Source organism: Balearica regulorum, chromosome 1 (assembly GCF_011004875.1).
Source record: "Balearica regulorum gibbericeps isolate bBalReg1 chromosome 1, bBalReg1.pri, whole genome shotgun sequence".
Lineage (NCBI taxonomy): Eukaryota > Metazoa > Chordata > Aves > Gruiformes > Gruidae > Balearica > Balearica regulorum.
In genome coordinates, this window is record NC_046184.1 from 113,204,099 (window position 1) to 113,223,428 (window position 19,330).

At 41.5% G+C, this 19,330-nt stretch overlaps 1 protein-coding gene across 2 annotated transcripts in view; it reads right to left on the bottom strand.

Annotated features, from left to right (window-relative positions):
* The window catches only part of APP (amyloid beta precursor protein), a 231,715-nt gene that overhangs the window by 16,517 nt on the left and 195,868 nt on the right, over positions 1-19,330 (bottom strand). For both annotated transcript variants that reach the window (XM_075770028.1, XM_075770018.1), the window contains 2 exons: positions 15,127-15,348; positions 8,645-8,698 (listed from right to left, as the gene is read on the bottom strand). In XM_075770028.1, the coding sequence (XP_075626143.1) occupies positions 8,645-8,698; positions 15,127-15,348 (276 nt within the window). The remainder of the gene's footprint in view (positions 1-8,644; positions 8,699-15,126; positions 15,349-19,330) is intronic.

The window sequence follows — 19,330 nt, forward strand, 5'->3', positions numbered from 1 at the left end:
CAAAATGATGTTTTTTTCACTACCGAGTCTAAAATACAAAACTCAAACACAAAAGCCAACGTAAAAGAAGAAAAGTGACAGCAATAGCCTCACTGCAAATTCACAAATAATGATAATTATTCAGTGCTTTTTCTTCTGAATTACTTAAATTTAAAAAAGCCACAACTCGGCTGGTAAATATGTTAACTTGCAACTCCTTAGAAAATCTGATAAAACTATTTAGCCATCAAAACAGGGGCTTAAAAGCACCTAGTAAAATCGAACAAAATGAGCTATGATGAGCTTTTGATTATATTTATGTTAATTAGTAATGCTAACTGCTTTTATACATACATGTGTATGTATGCACATGTGCATGCACACACATATCCAAACATCAAAAAGAGCAGCATCTGCAAACCTTAACATTCCTTGCCCTTAAAGGAAAAAAAAAAAAAAAAATCACATGGAGTTAAAAACTACTCATATGAAATAAAAACCAAGTAGCTGCTTTGGGGAACACTTTATTCTCACACAGATGCACTTCTGCATTTGGGTAAATTTATATTTAGGCTTTCAGAAGGGTAAGAAAAAGAGGATACAATGAATTCTACCGAGGACACAATTAGGTGTACATTATCTAATACACTGCTTGTAATTGCTTCATCTACCTGCTAAATAACAGCCTAGCAAGATTCTGTGATTTTGTTTTGCAAGGAGCTGTGCCTGTGGTCTTCCAGTTACTTTTACAGTTAAAAATTAAAACTTCAAGTGAAGCACAATAGGAACTACTAGACTTGGGTGGTCTCTACAGAAAGAAAACCAAAAGTAGCATGTTTAAGCAACAGAGGTAATGACCACGTTCAGGAAAACATTTAACTCCATGTCCATGAACTGTATTTGAGTAATGGCAAGAACAAGCTTTGTTGAATCATGGCCTGTTGCAGTTGTAGTAAACAGCTTTATTTGGGTAAAGCTTCATCTAAAATAAAAAGGACAGGTGGAAAGGAATGCAGTGTTTGAACAATTACCCGGGCAGACAGCTGCATGTTCTTACTAGAATTTCAACTGTTAACTAGAAGTTCAACTATATTGTATGAGGGGAGAGCAGTGGATGCTGTCTACCTTGACTTCAGCAAGGCTTTTGACACTGACTCCCATAATGTCCTCATAGGCAAGCCTAGGAAGTGTGGGTTGGATGAGTGGACAGTGAGGTGGGTAGAGAGCTGGCTGAACGGCAGAGCTCAGAGGGTTGTGATAAGCGGTGCAGAGTCTAGTTGGAGGCCTGTAGCTAGTGGTGTGCCCCAGGGGTCAGTGCTGGGTCCAGTCTTATCCAACATACTCATTAATGACCTGGATGAAGGGACAGAGTGTACCCTCAGCAAATTCACTAATGATACTAAGCTGGGAGGAGTGGCCGACACACCAGAAGGCTGCAGTGCCATTCAGCAGGATCCAGACAGGCTAGAGAGTTGGGCGGAGAGGAATGTAATGAAATTCAATAAGGGCAAGTGTAGGGTCCTGCACTTAGGGAGGAACAACCCCAAGCACCAGTACAGGTTAGGGATTGACCTGCTGGGAAGCAGCACTGCAGAGAAGGACCTGGGAGTTCTGGTGGACAAGAAATTATCCACGAGCCAGCAGTGTGCCCTTGTGGCCAAGAAGGTCAATGGTATCCTGGAGTGTATTAAGAGCGTGGCCAGCAGGTCAAGGGAGGTGACCCTCCCCCTCTACTCTGCCCTGGTGAGACCACATCTGGAGTTCTGTGTCCAGTTCTGGCGTCCCCAGTTCAAGAAAGACAGGGAACTACTGGAGAGAGTCCAGTGGAAGGCTACAAAGATGGTTAGGGGACTGGAGCATCTCTCTTATGAGAAAGGCTGAGAGAGCTGGGTCTGTTTAGCCTGGAGAAGAGAAGACCGAGAGGGGATCTTATTAATGCTTACAAACATCTAAAGGGTGGATGTCTAGAGGAAAGGGCTAGACTCTTTTCAGTGGTGCCCAGTGACAGGACAAGGGGCAATGGGCACAAACCGGAACACAGGAAGTTCCAACTGAATATGAGGAAAAACTTCTTCACTGTGAGGGTGACCGAGCACTGGGACAGGCTGCCCAGAGAGGTTGTGGAGTCTCCTTCTCTGGAGATACTCAAACCCTGCCTAGACACAATCCTGTGCAACCTGCTCTAGGTGATCCTGCTCTAGCAGGGGTGTTGGACTAGATGATTTCTAGAGGTCCCTTCCAACCCCTACCATTCTGTGATTCTGTGAATCTATTACTTCCAAAAGACTCTATGACTTTGTGCAGGTCATTTCATTTTGAAATGACAGAAGAATGAAGATTGTATACTCACTTATAAAGATTAAAATGAAGATTATATACTCAGTTTTGTAAGGACAACTCAAATATCTTTGACGAGTAAGTACTTTTAAGATTTCATGGAACTAAAACCTTCTGGTGTCTCTTTGGAAGTTAGTAAAATGGTGGTTTGATTTTACCTCATGGATGACTGCAGGGCTCTTAAATTGGAGAATGCAGAAAATAAGTGCAAAAAAAAAAAGGTTATCTTTTTTTTTTTTAAAAAGAATCCCATTGGAATCTGGCATGAAGTAATTCTTTCTCAGAATACCAGAGATTATTTTACATGTGTGTAAAAATGAATAATCAAAACCAATAAAATTTGGTAATCTTTCTGGCATGTCAATGCAGATGCTGTGCATGTGCACATATAACTGCATTCACAGTGAATAACTATCTCATTTATAAAACAAACCAAAACAATCTAATGGAAAAAAATCCATTAATGATTTTTATTTGGTAGCTGCAGACAATTGGCTTAAGACAGCTGTATTGAACTAACATCACTAAGACGGGAAAAAAAACCCTGGCAATTTCTGGCAAGAAAATCATAAATAATTCACTAAGCTGCTCTATGCCCTCACCTCATAAAGACTGCAGCATATGTGCTAATGATTCTGCAGAACAGTCATTAGGCTTACAGTCTCTGCAACCATGTATAAAAAAATCCCTCAGCTTTCTATATAATGTAATAAAGATGGACATATCATAATTTATCAGCGGAAGGACCAGAGACAGAGAATCAGCTTTATGTGCAATGTCTCCTCAAAATTATTGACTGTTTGCAAAAACAATCAACTGACAAAGAGTTGAGAGAACACAAAAAACCCCCCAACCACACTAGGTGGAACAAAGTAACACAGTTAATGTCATAAAATCTTTCCATTGTGAATTACCGGCATCCTGTGAGTGATATAATTACAACTGTTAGTGGTATAATTACAGTTGCAACTATGCAACAGATGAGAACATGATCTAGCCTGAACAGAGCACTGATTATTTTATCACCTTGAATTTCAGAAAATCTGCTCACACTAAGCAACATCCATTCTGACGGAATGTAATGGGAGACCTGGTTACCCAGGATATGGAGAAGGCTGAGGTACTCAATAAATTTTTTGCCTCAGTCTTCACTGGCAACTGCTCTAGCCACACTGCCCAGGTCGCAGAAGCAAAGGCAAGGACTGGGAGAATGAAGAACTGCCCACTGTAGGAGAAGATCAGGTTCGAGATCATCTAAGAAACCTGAAGGCGCACAAGTCCATGGGACCTGATGAGATGCATCCGTGGGTCCTGAGGGAACTAGTGGATGAAGTTGCTAAGGCACTCTCCATCATGTTTGAGAAGTCCTGGCAGTCTGGTGAAGTTCCCACTGACTGGAAAAGGGGAAACATAACACCGAGTTTTAAAAAGGGAAAAAGACCAGGGGAACTATAGACCGGACAGCCTCATCTCTGTGCCCAGCAAGATTATGAAGCAGATCCTCCTGGAAACTATGCTCAGGCACATGGAAGACAAGGAGGTGGCTGGTGAACAGCTAATATAGCTTCACTAAGCAATCCCAAGCACAACTACAGGCTGGGCAAGGAATGGATTGAGAGCAGCCCTGAGGAGGACTTGGTGATGTTGGTGGATGAGAAGCTCAACATGACCCAGCAACATGCACCTGCAGCCCAGAAAGCCAACCGTATCCTGGGCTGCATCAAAAGAAGCGTGACCAGCAGGTCGAGGGAGGTCATTCTGCCCCTCTGCTCTGCTCTCATGAGACCCCACCTGGAGTACTATGCCCAGTTCTGGGGTCCCCAGTACAAGAGAGACATGGAGCTGTTGGAGCGAGTCCAGAGGAGGGCCACGAAGATGACCAGAAGGCTGGAGCACCTCTCCTATGAAGACAGGCTGAGAGAGTTGGGGTTGTTCAGCCTGGGGAAGAGAAGGCTCCGGGGACATCTTATAGCAGCCTTCCAGTACCTGAAGGGGCCTAGAGGAAAGCTGGAGAGGGACTGGTTACAAGGGCATGTAGGGATAGGACAAGGGGTAATGGCTTTAAACTGAAGAAGCAGAGATTTAAATTAGGTATTAGGAAGAAATTCTTCACTGTGAGGGTGGAAGAGGCACTGGAACAGGTTGCCCAGAGAAGCTGTGGAGGCCCCATCCCTGGAAGTGCTCAAGGCCAGGTTGGATGGGGCTTTGGGCAACGTGGCCTAGTGGAGGGTGTCCCTGCCCATGGCAGGGGGGTTGGAACTAGATGATCTTTAAGGTCCCTTCCAGCCCAAACCATTCTATGATTCTATGATCCTATGGCAGATTTTCTAATCTTCGCTCAATTTCCACAGATTAGACCTGCTGAATTAACATGAGTAAAAAGGAGCTTGCTTATGAGTTTCTGAAGATGGTTTTATATGTATCTTTATGCGCGTATAAGTCTGTCTCTCTATATAAACACACACATACAAAGAGAAAACAGTTACTAATAAATACATACCCAAAATTCAGCTACAAGAAATCAAATGTTCCTTATGAAAACGTGACCTCTGGGGCACAGATGAAGAGGAAACACTATTGAGAAAGCTGTTAAGAGTGAGGCTATCAAGTAAAGAGGTACTCTTTCTATTCGAAGCTCTTCCTATGGAAGTTCTCAGGCTGGACTGAAGCTTTCTAATGTCTCCCTGTATGAAGCAATTTATAAATAGCAAGAAACACGTCATAATCTCCTATCATTTTGTGCTGTGTTAAAAAATAGCTCGCTGATGTCTGCTTAGTACGTCTAGATATTTTCCTTCCCTTTGACCTTTTATTATCTCTGTTTACTTCCTTTTCAGGAAAGAGATGACAAGAAAGGGATTTAGGCATAATTCTTATTTTTGTTCCTCCATTTGTGAATTGTAAAGGGGAAGTACAGCGCGTGGAAGTAGTAGAACTCCTTTTCAAATACCAGTGTGAATCACACAGATGCTGTATCTATACTAGGAAATGGGAGTCTGCCTGACATTACTCTCCTCCTGGGATTGACGTAAATCAGATTCAAATTCAAGCTTCAACTGCTGACAGCCAAGATGGACTGCAACAGAAGTAGGGATTTGGACAACTGGCTTGTATTTTAGTAAACGCTTTAAACTTGGTCCTTACTCAAAAGCTTTTCAGCTCTATGGATTGGACAACCCTTCATATTTCCTGACTTTACTCATAGACTTTTGTTTATTTTTTGAAAGAGAGAAAATGATGTGGTTAAGTAACAAGACTCTAGTTATCACAAATACTACTAACAACTAAGTACGTGCTCTTCTTTTCTGTAGTGTGACCAAATTACCTCTCTTGTGGGAAAGGACAAAGATCATCTGCATTATGATCTACTTTTAAGAAAAACGTAGCGATCATTTTAAGAATGTTGTGTGGTCGAAAACCGGTAAAAAGAAAATGGAAAGGAGAAAAAAGGACACGTGTTTGTATGTTTGTCTTAGTCCTTTTAGAGCTGATTTTATTCAAGGATTTTGAACACCTACAAAACATTTACTTGTTCTTATTCCCAGGCTTGGACTGTAGTAGGCTGACTTGACACCAGTGTTTTCACCCAGAAGAGCAGGTCACCACCTTGTTCACTTGAGCAAAACAAGTAGAAGCACAAACTGGAAAGTCAGGACTATGAAAGGGGCAAAACCTTTCAGGAAATCAACAAGAATCTGGGCAATTAAAACAAAACAATGTTACAAGCAGCTGCAGGTATTAATCTGCCTCCAGGTCCCTTGTTAATACTTTTTCATTCTAGAATAATATCCTCATTTTTCAGATTTTTTTTTCCCATAAAGAATAGCCACAAACCATAAAAACTGATTAACCTAAAAGGACGGTGACTGGAAAAAAAAGTATCTCTGTTCCTTTTTTAACCTCTAACATAGAGATTTAATTTATAATTAGCAAGTAAAACAATTTTAAAGCACACATTTTTAAACCATCAGAATCCCTTTTGTGTTTCATAGTTTAATTAAGCTTTCCTTTACTCCTAGTTTATGAAGCTACTTCAGACTGGTATTGTTTTTTTGTTAAGTTGAAATTTTATCACAGATAAATTGTTTTTAAAGGATGATGAAAATGTCAGGTGGACATTTATTGCTAGAATCTGTATCAGTAAGCACAAAATTGCAGAAGTCTGGACCTCATGATTAAAGACCTAAGGAACTTAAGGTCTACTAAGAATGGTGAAGAAAATGCATTTTGCTTACTGTTACGATACATTTAGCACTACTGTAAAGGGGCAAAATCTCCATTTCACATGCAAGACACTTTATGCTGTGAAATTCGGAATGCAGGCACAGCAGTGAGAGATTTCAATCTCTCCAGGTAAGCAACCATCCCTCTGCACAGAGGAATGTGGCGTGCGTCCTTGCCAGTTTGGAGGAGTCCACTCTCTGTGCCAAACAGCATGGGCCTTTGCAGCACTTGAACCCTGCGCTAAAAGTGGCCAAGGCGGTGCAGGTCCCTGGACAGCACTTTTGCACTTGAGCAGAAAATTGAGGAACTATCCCAAGTGATTTTCCTACTGCAAAAATTACTGTATCTGTGGTCACACGGTGAAATATATTTTACCTCTCCTTAGTAGTCTATCGTACACATTCACAAAGGTGAGTCCTGACCTATGCTAGCCAGACATATATAGTACTATTTGTATCACCTCAACCAACAAAGCACTCTGATAGAGTGAACTGAAACACGTAATTTCACTCTGAAACTAGAGTGCAGCAGTGTGAGAAAATCCTTTCTCTAGAGAAGGGACACCAAAGATTTCTGTCATGTGTGTGTACGTGCGGGGGAACAGAAAGGAGGAAGGATAAATCTTTAGTAATAAACATGGGCCTCATAACGGGAGATTTTTCAAGACAACTGAAATTAAAATAGTTAACAATCACAAACTTTAGTATTACCAGAAAATTGCTAGATTGAACTAAGATTACAAAATTCCAATTAAACACGTTCATGTTTCATTTGTGATGATATTTCTACTGCTCTTGGGGAAGAAATCTAATCCAAAAGGCAGAGGTAACCCAGTGTTGAGGGGATGTTCCCCGATCCCATGATTTTTCGCACTGTTGTACAGCTAGCTCCGTACCTATTTCCAGGCTCTCTTCATGGAATAAATTAAGACTCTAAATACAAGTAAAGATGTTAGACGTCTAAAATAGTGCTAGGAGCACATCACCTGGCCAGCCTTGACATGTGTCCCAATTGCTGTAACATAGGAGCTTTTTTTACTTCCCACTGTAGCAATTTCTGTAGTCAGAAAACACCAGTGAGTTATTGGAAAGTTTTAAACACAGGAGGAGGGTGTTTCCCATAATGCTATGTAATGGACATTTGGAGAAAAAGATGAAGGAAAAAAGAAGACAGACTGCTCAGTTTTATCTCATCTAAAGAAAAAACCACAATGATGATATGACACTGAAATAATTCTGACCCTAAAATATACCTAGCTAATTTCACTATGTGTTGGAGAGTAACCTCTTCTGAAATAAAAGGCTCTTTGCTCTCAGTGGACCCAGCCATTACTAGATAATCCTAAACAAAAACAAGGGGAAAACCAACCTAAAAATAAAAAAAAGTTAGTGTGAAAAGCAATCTTTTACTTTTGAAAATTGGATTTGTCCCATTTCACTTTTTAAAACATTTTCAGCCTGACTCAAGCTAGTCATCTGCTATTACTTTGAAATCGATAGGAAGACACAGGTACCTACAGAGGGCAAATAATCACTCTGCTCTATCCTACAATGGAATGAATAGCCATATAGAGGTGTCCTCAGTGAATCCAGAGGGAGAATGTAGGTATCAATTTTTAGATATCTGGAGTAAGCTAAGATAAATACCACAGCAAAAAATCCTGATGTCCCCTGCAATTCTAAAATTGTACACTTGAATTCTTTGTTAGCCCCAATGTACAAGAAACTGTATACTCTACATAGAGGATTCGACATTTCTATCACATGTTTCCAAATTAAAAGTACTCTCTGCACTATGGGGTACCGTGTCTACCGCCTCCTGCACCTGCCAAAGCCTTATTGGTAGAAGGGATGACAACTTGATATGAGAATCAGTTCTGGGGCTGTGGGTCCCACTCCCTCTGCGACTACCCACTCCCGACACCCTCGATGCTGATGGCACTCACACAGGCTGATGGGTGTTTGCATGGGAACTCTTCCCTGGTTTGTGGCATAGTGTTACATTTTAAAGATTATACCAAAAAAAAGGTGATCGTTTCAGCTGAAGTAGACCACATGCATGCGGGGAAAACACAGGTGAGGTAAAAGCCATGCAAGTTATATACCTGGTCGTGTGGTGAGTCCTCTGTCTGCAGCTGGGCGGGCATCAACTGGCTCAACTGGGCATGTGCAGAAAAGAAACAAAAAAGCAAACAAAAAATAAACAAGATCCCCCAAAACAATAAAGTCATCTGCTGTTCTGTTGGGACAGTGCAGGAGAGACATATTGCATAAACAAAGTTACCAAAGCAACAGCTAGAAAAGATCTGCCTTCAGTTAATCCTGGAAATAAAAGGAAGGGATGGGCACGACTTCAGAAGGAAAGCTTCACCGCTGCTGTGTCAATTTTACATCATATTCTGGTTACTGCTTAAAGTGAGAAACCATCAAGATCAAAGAATTTCTGTCTATAGAGTGAAACTACATTCATTATGTGCAACCAGTTGTCTGATCGGAATTGGCAGCAAGAACAGACATGACGAGTGAGTTCTTGCAGCCAGTCTTGATCAATGCTGACTCATAAACCCACTGAATCCTGACTCCTTTTTCCTTTCAATAGGGGTTCTTTACAGCACTAGCTATAAGCTTTGAAAAAAAGTAAAGCACATTTTGAAAATACAATCAATACTTCATTCTGATATGCTCTGATCTGTAGACAGTAAATTTGTCTTTCAATTTTTGAAAGGGAAGCAAAGGAGAAACACTACTTTCTACCGAATTGTGCATCACGCACAGTTTTAAAACTCTTGTATTACTGTACACTAAGGCTTTACCAGCTGAAACTTAAGGTTGATGGAGCTCACCGGCATTAATAGAAAATATGATGTGCAAAACTTTGAGCTGTTTGAGTCATCACCTACTGCCATCACCTAAGTCCAAACTGAACATACTGGAGAAGTTCATTAAAATATTCAGATTTTTTTCCCTTCTTTTTTTTGTCGTTTCTCTTTTTTGCTCTGATACTGTTGCCTTCCTTATCTACCCAAGCGCCACTGTCAGAAAGAAATTAAATTCAGAAATAAAATTTTACATTGTAGCTTGGAATTCAGAATTTTCTAAATAAGGTATTCTCATTCATTTGAATTTCAGGATTCAAGTAGGAACCTTCTAATTAGCAGTGAGAGCCACAATAACATAGGAAACCTGACAAAAGCACAGTTTTTGATCATTAACTGCTCACTGTATTCAGCATCAGAAAGCTACACTTGACTGATGATACTGCTGACTTAAGCAAGGGGATTGCCTGTCTTCGTAGGAAGTCTGTGTCACCTGCTTAGTGACACCGAAATCACCCAAACTGCCCCTGTGGTACCCTTCTCTGATGCCCTGGCCCCCACCTGCCCCCTAGAAGGCTGAAGGGTTTTATTTCCCTCTCGCTCAGCACTCTGTAACCCTCCATGCCCATAGCTACGGAGAACTGAGAAAGCAGGTTGTGGGTAGCAATAAAAATGGGAGTAGGTGAAGGGAGAAAAGGATGGAGGAAGTTTCTGTTATACAGTAGCGTGGACTTGACCTCAGAGTAATGCAGTATTTGTGGAGTCAGGTGAAAGTATTCATAACAAATAATTTTTCCCATCATCTATAGTTTTGGAAGCACTTTACAGGGGAAAAGGCAAACATCACTGGCATATTTCATAACTGATACAAAAGTGAAACAACCCTCTCAAGGTCACAAACCAGCTGCAGGGCAAAAACTGGAGGCAAAAGCTCAGAGCCAAGGGTCTTCCGAAGCAGTTCGTGATTCCAGGCACCTAAGTGCGGCGTGCCATGGGCAGCACGATACAAAGAAAGGCTGGTTTCTGGAGAGTCCTGAGCTGCCACCTTTTGAATTTCAGTTGCATTTTAAAACCTGTTTGCACTTGCCCCGGTATCGATGTATGCACAAATAGCAGTTAACTCTGAAAACTCTTGTCCGCAGGCTTCCTCACTGCCTGCCCCACTGGACCCCACCACCTCACAACTGTTGATACAGAGGGGAGAAGTTTAAACCTATTACAGCACTTGTCAATAATCAAAACTCTAAGATGTACTGTGTATTATTATAAAAAATGCCTTCATTTTGATGCTCCAAAATTATATTTCTCTTGAACACACTTCCACGTGCACAGAAGTATGCAGAATTAAGACTGAAACGTTATTTTCCAAATAGGCTCATGAGACTAAATTGGTATATACCTGCTCATGCTGACTATGCAGGCTTCATACAAGGCTACACATCCCACCTCATGTCTAATGCTAATACTTCTCAGAAGAGCAAGAACATGGGTGCTTCTTTTTTTTTCAAAAATAAAAGAAAGGTGAATCAAAAAGCTCAAAAGCTGGTACAGACCAGCAGGCGAGGAGAGCTATGTGCTGCTCACCTACCAAGAATAGTGTTGAAGGGAGTAACTGGCCAAGTCATAAGGATTACACAGTACATTCACAAAAATCTCACTTTAAATACTTTGTCACTGAGGCTAACAGTAGCTGCATGGTAAAACACAAAGGGTAAAACACTAAACTCCGTTAGTCATTGGCAAAATGCCCAGGGACCATGGCAGTGCCAGAGCTTCACAGCTGTTGGGGTTTTGTCCCCACCTCTGTAGGTGAGTTTTTCATTCTTAAAATACAATTTCCTGACAGTTCGATGGTGCCTTCTGCAGTATCCTCAGAGGGTATTTTTTGCTAACCTGATTTGTATCTCAATACGCTAGACATACGTTCAGCCGTGCAGGTTGTGTAATGTATTACCTGACTGGACATTTGCTGGGAAACTACCTCAGGGAAAAAAGGAAGAAAATACTTTCAGAAACTACTGAGCTATGCTAGACTTTCAAGGTCTTTTTATTTTTAGGCTATTTTTCACTCATTCATCAGAAAAAGTCATTTTATTAAAATAAACTATTTGCATAAAACTTACTCCTTTTATCTAAACATGCAGTTTAGATTGAGAAAATTTCAAATGGAGTTATGAAACCTTGAGATTGCATGGCAATGTACCAATCCAATACACTATTAATATCTCTGGGTGAAACCTGGGATTAGATCATGGCCAGGGAAGAAAACAGGCATGGGAACTAATGACAAATTTAAGGTATTATTTGTAGTATTTTAATTTCATCACTTGTATGCAGAATACTGGCTACTTTGAAACGAAGACTTAATGGCTGCAAAACCTTCCACTTTTTCCACAATCACATTTTGGTTTAAGCATTTCCCAAATGCTTTGCTGAAGACAAGTGCTGCTGCTGTGACTGTGCCAGGGGGGTTGGGATCCCAGGTCCTAACCCAGCCAGCTCTGGGATCTGTTCAGTTGCCTCTCAGACACCAATGGTCCCATTAGAAATTTGTTATGACAGTAATGCAAATTTGCAATGAGGTAAATGATTTACCTGGTGTGCCTGCTCAGGACTGAAGAAAACCATTGTTTATACAGAGCAACAGCTTTTTGCAGTGAGGATGTTGAGACTCTCATTCTACCTAGAAACTCACCTGCATATGCTGAGCTGTTAGCAGTCTGGATTTGTGTTCAGCAGAGTTTTAAAAAAAGCTGACTTCAGCTTTCAAACCAGACCAAAATAGTATCAACAACTGAACTTGTAACTTGCTTGCCATCTGAAACTCCTCTGGTAGCCTCTGTTAAATCTGCTGGACCAATTGCTCAGCAGATTTCCCAGATACCGCACCGTTCACGTGGAACATGCTGTGATTTTCTTGACAGTGCTGACTACCCTCAGCTCTCGCTCAAGCAAATGAGGGCTGAGATGCTCAGTTCTCTGACGTTGACTGTCATGCTCAGCACCTCCCAGCAGCAAGAGATGCTGACTGTCCCTAATACTGCAATAGTTAGTCACTCTACAATATTTGAGATTTCTCTAGCATATGATTTTTGAACTTACACCTTTTCTGATCAATGGTTATTTGTTAAGAAACAGCAATGACTTGCTCAGTACTGCATAAAATACAAAAACCTCCCTGCATAAGGGGAACTTACTGTGTGGAAAACCAGACTATGCAAAAAGACTTTCAGTGGAGAGGGAGAGGAAAAAGGAGGAGAAAATGGTGTCAATTGTTATGTACTTCTCGCTACTTCCAAAGCAAATTGTAACAAAACAGACAAGCATTTTGAAAGCAATTTAGACCAAGCCTGGGATTAGCCCATGGCCACAGAAGAAAACAGGCACGGGAAGTGAGGACAAATGGCACAGTTAGTCCTGGGTTTCTGGAACAAAGAGGTGGGAAACAAACACAAAGAAAAAAGATAAGGCTGTGAAATTCCCCTTTTAATGCTACAGGCAAAGGTACAGAGAGGGTATATTAAGAGACAAAGAAGGTATTGTAGGCATGATCACATTAACAACATTGTGGTTTGGGTAGATGACAGGGAAGTATAATGGGAAACAAGAAGGACTTGAAGAGGTTTAAGTCATCAAATAATTTCTATTTCTAATTGTCCAAACTTAAACGCTAATAATGGTTGGCCTAACAGAATTGCTTGCTGCAGTAACTTCATGACAAATACAATCTTGTTATTAAAAAATTCTAAAGCTCAACAACTTAAAGGCATGAAAGTTAAAAGATGTTCCCCCAGTAAACATTAACAAGTGCTGCAACACACCATGTAGTGCATTAGAATATACAGGATTTATAATTAAACAGCACGTTATTCAAGCCAGGAGAGCTTTTGTTTCATATTTGCTGTCATACATTTTAAAAGGAGAACCATGCTCAATGTACTTGCCTATGGGAATTCAGCATCACACTGAAGTATGTACCTTTCATTATTAAATTCTGGGCTTAGCCAGGTTTCTGAAGGAAAAAAAGACTTGTGTGATTAAACTACGGTTATGTCTGGGTCTACCTAAAAACTTCTGAACTTGGTGACTGAAATCAGTACATTTTGAAAGCTGGGACGACAGACTTAAAAAATAACTAATCCCCCTCGAGTTTCATGAAAGCAGGCAGTGGGTATAGAAATTGATGCCCTGGATGCCTCAGCTATGGGAAAAACCACAGCAAGAGTTGTATTGGAAAATTCCAGCAGGACAGACACCACCAGCCGGACTGTGGCCTGCTCCGGGCAGACAGCCAGCCTCGACACGGGCGCTATAGTGAGCTGCAGCTGATTCCCCAGGAAACTGAAGTTCAGCCTGCCAGCCTGGTCAGCCACTTGTACTACGCGCCAGCACCTGACGCAATCCAGCCAGCTGCTCAGCACGTCACTTGGCTGCAACTGCCCTCCAGACACGCCTGGAGTCCTTGTCGCCATCTCCTGTCGGCCGGTTCTTGCTGCTGGCCAGTCCGCCCAGTCTGCTCCAGCTCTCTCCATTCGTTTTCTTGGCCCCTAGCTGTAGTGCTGACTCCCTGGCAGTCTGATTTTAGCCCCACTCCTGACCAGCCTCTCCTCTTCCCCTCAAATCTTCTGCCTCACGTGTTTGTTGACCTTGGCTCAGATCCTAGCCATGGCTTTTCTTTTACCTGATCTTGGGCTTCTCTGACTCCTGGGGATGACCCACTTTGATCACAAAACTGGTTCTGACTCCACTGACTTCACCTGGCACCAACACCAGATCTGGCAAATCCATGTCCACGTCCCATGTTTCGTCTCCCAAGCACCCAGCTGCCCACAGTCACTCATACATCTTGCTGGGGTGAGACTAACTGCGTAAGGTTAGTCTCAAAACTCATTCTGAGAGCAGGTATAGCATAAGCTAGTGGTTTCAAAAGACCTCTGGAGGATGTTAATGTCTGTGCAGTTCAGCTACAAATCACAAATTTGCCCGAAAAAACTGCTGTAGCTCCAGCCTCTGTGAATCTACTGTTGCTTTGCAGAAACAAACTTGCATTAACTTACCATTAATGATGGTGGAGTTGAACTGATAAGGGAAAATAAACACAATAGGAGAGATTCAAATGACATGATCGAAGTCCCTCAGGCTTCTGATTAACTGGCTCTGGCACCTAAGTAAACCAACTATTCCAGATTTTACATAAATTATTGAAGTATTATGGAGTCACTTCAATAAATTAGTCCATGAGCAACATAAAATATTCCTCAGGAAAGAAGTTTTCACTAGCCAGTTGCATTGCTGAGTATGCAAGAACATTTCTGCAGTACGTTCCAGACTACCAGTGTGCGTGTGTGATAAAATCAACTCTCATGCTAGGATTGTGCTGGATCTGTAATAATTTTCATGCCAGCAAATAAAAAATTCTTAACTGAAACACCCATTTCATTATGGCACAAATCTAACAACTTATCTATCTCCCTTAGCTCACTGTCATGTATTTTACAAAACTGTCACTCATAATTTGCTGGAATTTATTTTGACTTGTTTTAAAAGGAAAGTAAGCTCAACACTGAAATTTATGTGTGTCTAAATTCCAAATTTTAGTTAGGATTTTCTGTTACATCAAAGAGACACAGCTGACATGGCAGACCAGTTCTAAACTCACATTTGAGAACCTGCTTACATCAGAAAGATGTCAGTTTTCAGGGAACAACATAAAGAGAAATCACAAAGCTTAACTCTAAATATTCTGTGGTTTGTCCCCCTTTTGTACATACCTTCATTTTCAGTATTGGCTGGAACAGAATCAACACCAAAGGGATGCCATGGCTGAAGATCATCTAGGCTGAACTCTCCATCCACTGGAAGAAGTTCAACTGTGGTCTTAGTTTCCGTCAACGAAGGCATGAGAGCATCATTTCCATAGCTGATTCTGGGTTCGCTGATCATATTGGCCAAAACATCGTCAGAATAGTTTTGCTCTTTCTGAAGTAATTCATCTGCAAGGAAATTTCAACACAAAAACTATCTGAAGGAGCCGGCATTTCAGAGGACCTATTTCCAATGCTTTTAAAGTAATAATTTACTGTTATGAGATTTTGTTTTCCTACAATAAAGAAAAACATAAAGGCTTGGAATAGTCAAAACTCTGTGATAAGCACTGCTGCTAAGTAAGGCACTTTTTTGGAACATCAACCAGAATTGTTAAAACCCATTTCCTACCCACATTTCCACCACATAACAGATAATAGGTCTGTGCTTTACAAGTCCCTGGACCCTTCCCCACCACTTTTAAAAGAAGCACAAATCAATTCCCTTCAATTCAACATGTTGCCATAAGTCAACACACAAGAGGCCCACAGGAAGGAATGTCTTTGTTATTTCCCCTTCCTCTTAAATGCTCACTATCGAAGCTCATCATGGCTCTTAAATCCTAAATCACCAAAACAGCTACTGTATTAAATTTAGCTTACTATAACGTGCTGAATCTGAAGAAATATTCATCCTTTTAACATATATAACTTCACCAAAATACCAAATTAGTTTTTTGCTAAAATTCTTAAGTAGTAATAGCATCTGTAGGCAAATTATTTTACAAGTAACCAGGACCTAATGCTGTGTAATATTATCTAGGTTGGGTTTTTTTGGACTTAAGCAAGGTGAGAACAATCAAAGCATTTTTCAGCTCCATCGGGTGTATAGGATAGACTGTCCAACTTGGTGTTAAAAATAAGCTCGGAGGTTGTGTGTGCTTCATTATTCCAACTCCCTTCTCACACCGAAGTTCATCTACTCTTCATCTTCCCCCCGCACTGCCATTTTTTTGTAGGAGCAACACATTACTTTCAAGTACTTTGAGGGAACTTGGTGCACAACAGCACATTCAAGTAAGCAAGCAATTGCAATGAAGAAGAGAAGTAACTCCTATTAATGCATCAATGTAATTAGTACATAGGCATTAGAGCTAAATACTTCAGAATCCAAGACTGTAAAGGTTACATTACTAGAGCGCAAGTGCTTGCACATACGAGCACACATGAGAGCTGATGATACAAAAGCTTTTATTAAGACTGGCTTCACTTTGTTAAGGACCTCCTGACTGTCACTGCTTCACACACACATCTGAAACCTGTAGCAATTAGGGGACAGGAATCGCACTAATCTTTCACCAAATTAAAGCATCTCATATCACAGACAAGTGAAGCACCTTGATATTCTGAGCAGTCACTGCATCACATGATGACTTTACAAAAAAGGAGCTGGATGTTAGCACCCTGAGTGAGAACTCTGGTGTCCCTTAAGTGCCTTGCAGCAAGCCACGGTTGATTCCAGTTGAGCAAGTCACCGCAGATCACAGGACAGTGAGTATTACAGTATTACACTGAGCATCTTAGTGCCTGCAAGCCTTTTGGACCCAGGAACCAAAAGGGTTTTGGGGTGCAGCTCCCCTCATTCCCACTGTCCTCCCTGACCCCAGGGGATTGTACGTAGCAGATGCAGAGAGCTGTAGCCCACACAGGGACGGAGGGAGCGGCGCTGGGGGTGCTGTGCCTCAGTTGCCCCTTTTCTCTGGGTGGTACCGACCCTCCACAACTCCTGCCCACTCCCTGCTGCAGACGCACTCTGTGTTACCTGCAGACAGCTCCAGCCCTTGGAAAGGGACAAATGGTGCATGGAGGGGAAGGAGCAGAGGGAGAAGGACCTGGCCTCTGGCAGCTGAGGAGTGGCACCACGGCTGGCACGGTGCTCGGGGAGAGGCCACAGCACAGGCACAGCTGGGCCTGCCAGGCTGACAGCGAGGGGCACCTGACTATCATCACGATACTGTGATTATATCACAAATCCTTAGAGGCTGGGAGGGATGCGTACACAAAGTCTCTCTCTCAACACTGCTCAACTGGGAACACAGCGTCGCCGGCGCTTGCAGGCTCCATTGTTTCCAATTCAGCTGCGGCACACAGCACGGACATTAACTGACCTGCACAATAGCTCAAGTGAGGCGGACAGATATTACAACTAGCAGATTATGATCACATCCATTTTACAAATGGGGAAACAATGGCCAAAATGAATCAAGGCCATCTGACACGATGAATCAGACGCTGAATGATAGTGAGGAATTGGAAGTGTCTGGCTTAGAAACTGTGCTGGAGTCCATCAGCCTGAAGCAGCTGTGTCTGCACCAAGTAAATGATTTGCAAACAGTTGTTTCAATCTCTGAACTGCTAAAAAAGTTTGCCCTAGGATTTCCAGTTATCAACGCTAACTGGCAAAGTCAAAGATCAATTTTTCAGTGTTGATTTTGTTCAGAGCATTGATAGCTAGTTGAATCATCACTTACGCGAATGGAAAGCCATACAGTCTCACTGTTACCCATCAATACAGTATTCCCTCCCTTTTTCACAGTTGCCAACTCAATTCCCCCACCCAGCAAAAGACAATTCCCTAAATAAGCAGGGAGTACAGACACAGCTGGAGGCTAGGATGTGCATTCAAGACTGTTTCAGGGTTTTTCTTTGTGTGGTGAATATCTTCATTATTAGGTGCTGAAAATAGAGAGATTCTAGGCTGCTCTTCAAAATTTCATCTCCCCTCAAACCAACAAGACAAAAACTCCATGACAATCTTCCTATAATAAACTTTTTGTTGCTCAGCTCATTATCTCCTTGTACCATTCTGCTAAGCCCTGCCATCCAGAAGAATAAAGAGGATGTCAGAACTTTTTGTCCCTCTGAGACCATGTGCTCAAAAGCAACTGCGACCTTGGGAAAAACACACGCTCAGTTGGGACTTCCAATCTCCCAGTATTTGGTGTGAGAGCACACAATTGCTTCTTCTCCTTCAGGCACCCAAACCCTTTCTTTCTCTGGACGAGAGACAGGCTCACGTCTGGCACTTCAGTAAAATGCTTCTCAGACTTATCATCATCTCTAAGGAAGTTTCACTCATTCTTGGGCTCACTGCAGGCATTGCCCCGTGGGTCACTACTCAACAAGAGCACCTAGAAAAACTGGAGTGAAATATGTTTGGGCAACTAGATGGAAGGGTAATAACACAACAACCTCCTTTCAAGACTATTCTCTTATCCTGCAAAGAGACACATGGAGCCAAAAGCAAAGAAGCAGCAGATAAAAAGAAATAGAATTTGTTACAAAATCTTCTGGTGGATGCTGGATTGTTAGAAGCCATTTGTCCAGAATGCCCCTAGACCACTCTTCTACTTGGAAAGGCTTTGCAAAGAGCATTGTACTAGCAAAGGCACCATGACAAATCTCAACAGAGGTGAAGGAGTCTTAGAGTGACAAAACCCATGCTACTTTGTAACTTTATCTACTTTTTATTGACATACTGGGGCATACTTACCCCAGCCCTTAACTTGCATAGCTATAACGACCAAAGTTTCATGTGGAACAGCTCCACTTGCTGTCCTGGAATGCCATCAATCCACTAATTATCTTTCAAACCATCATTTTTCATAGTTCATTATTTAAAATTTCCAAAAGTAATTAGAATGTTTGTTTGCTGTGTTTTCTTTTCAAGGAGCCTATCTACTAGACGAAAAGCTCTGCAATCACTATTGTGTGCAAGAGTTTTGAATTTATTTGAAAAGCAGCTTTAAAATTGGCAACTGTAATTTTGGAAGTTCTGTAAAGCTATTTAAGGTCTTAAATCAGATTAGAAACAAAGTGCACCCAAAACACCTCTTCTAAATACTAATTAAGACATCATCAAATGATATTCCATAGTTTTTGACCCAACACCAAACTTCATTTGTAAAGCCACATCTACATGATAGAATATATATTGATTCAACAAATACAGGTTTGGGACCACCTTAAATAAATTGATACAAACGCAGAGTCTTATTGCCTCGTATTCATCATCTCATCAGTCACCTTTCAGTCTGAACTGAATACGTGCTTTTCCCGAAGTTATGCTTGCTTTTGACCATGTGCTTTCAAAATGACAAAATTAAAAAGT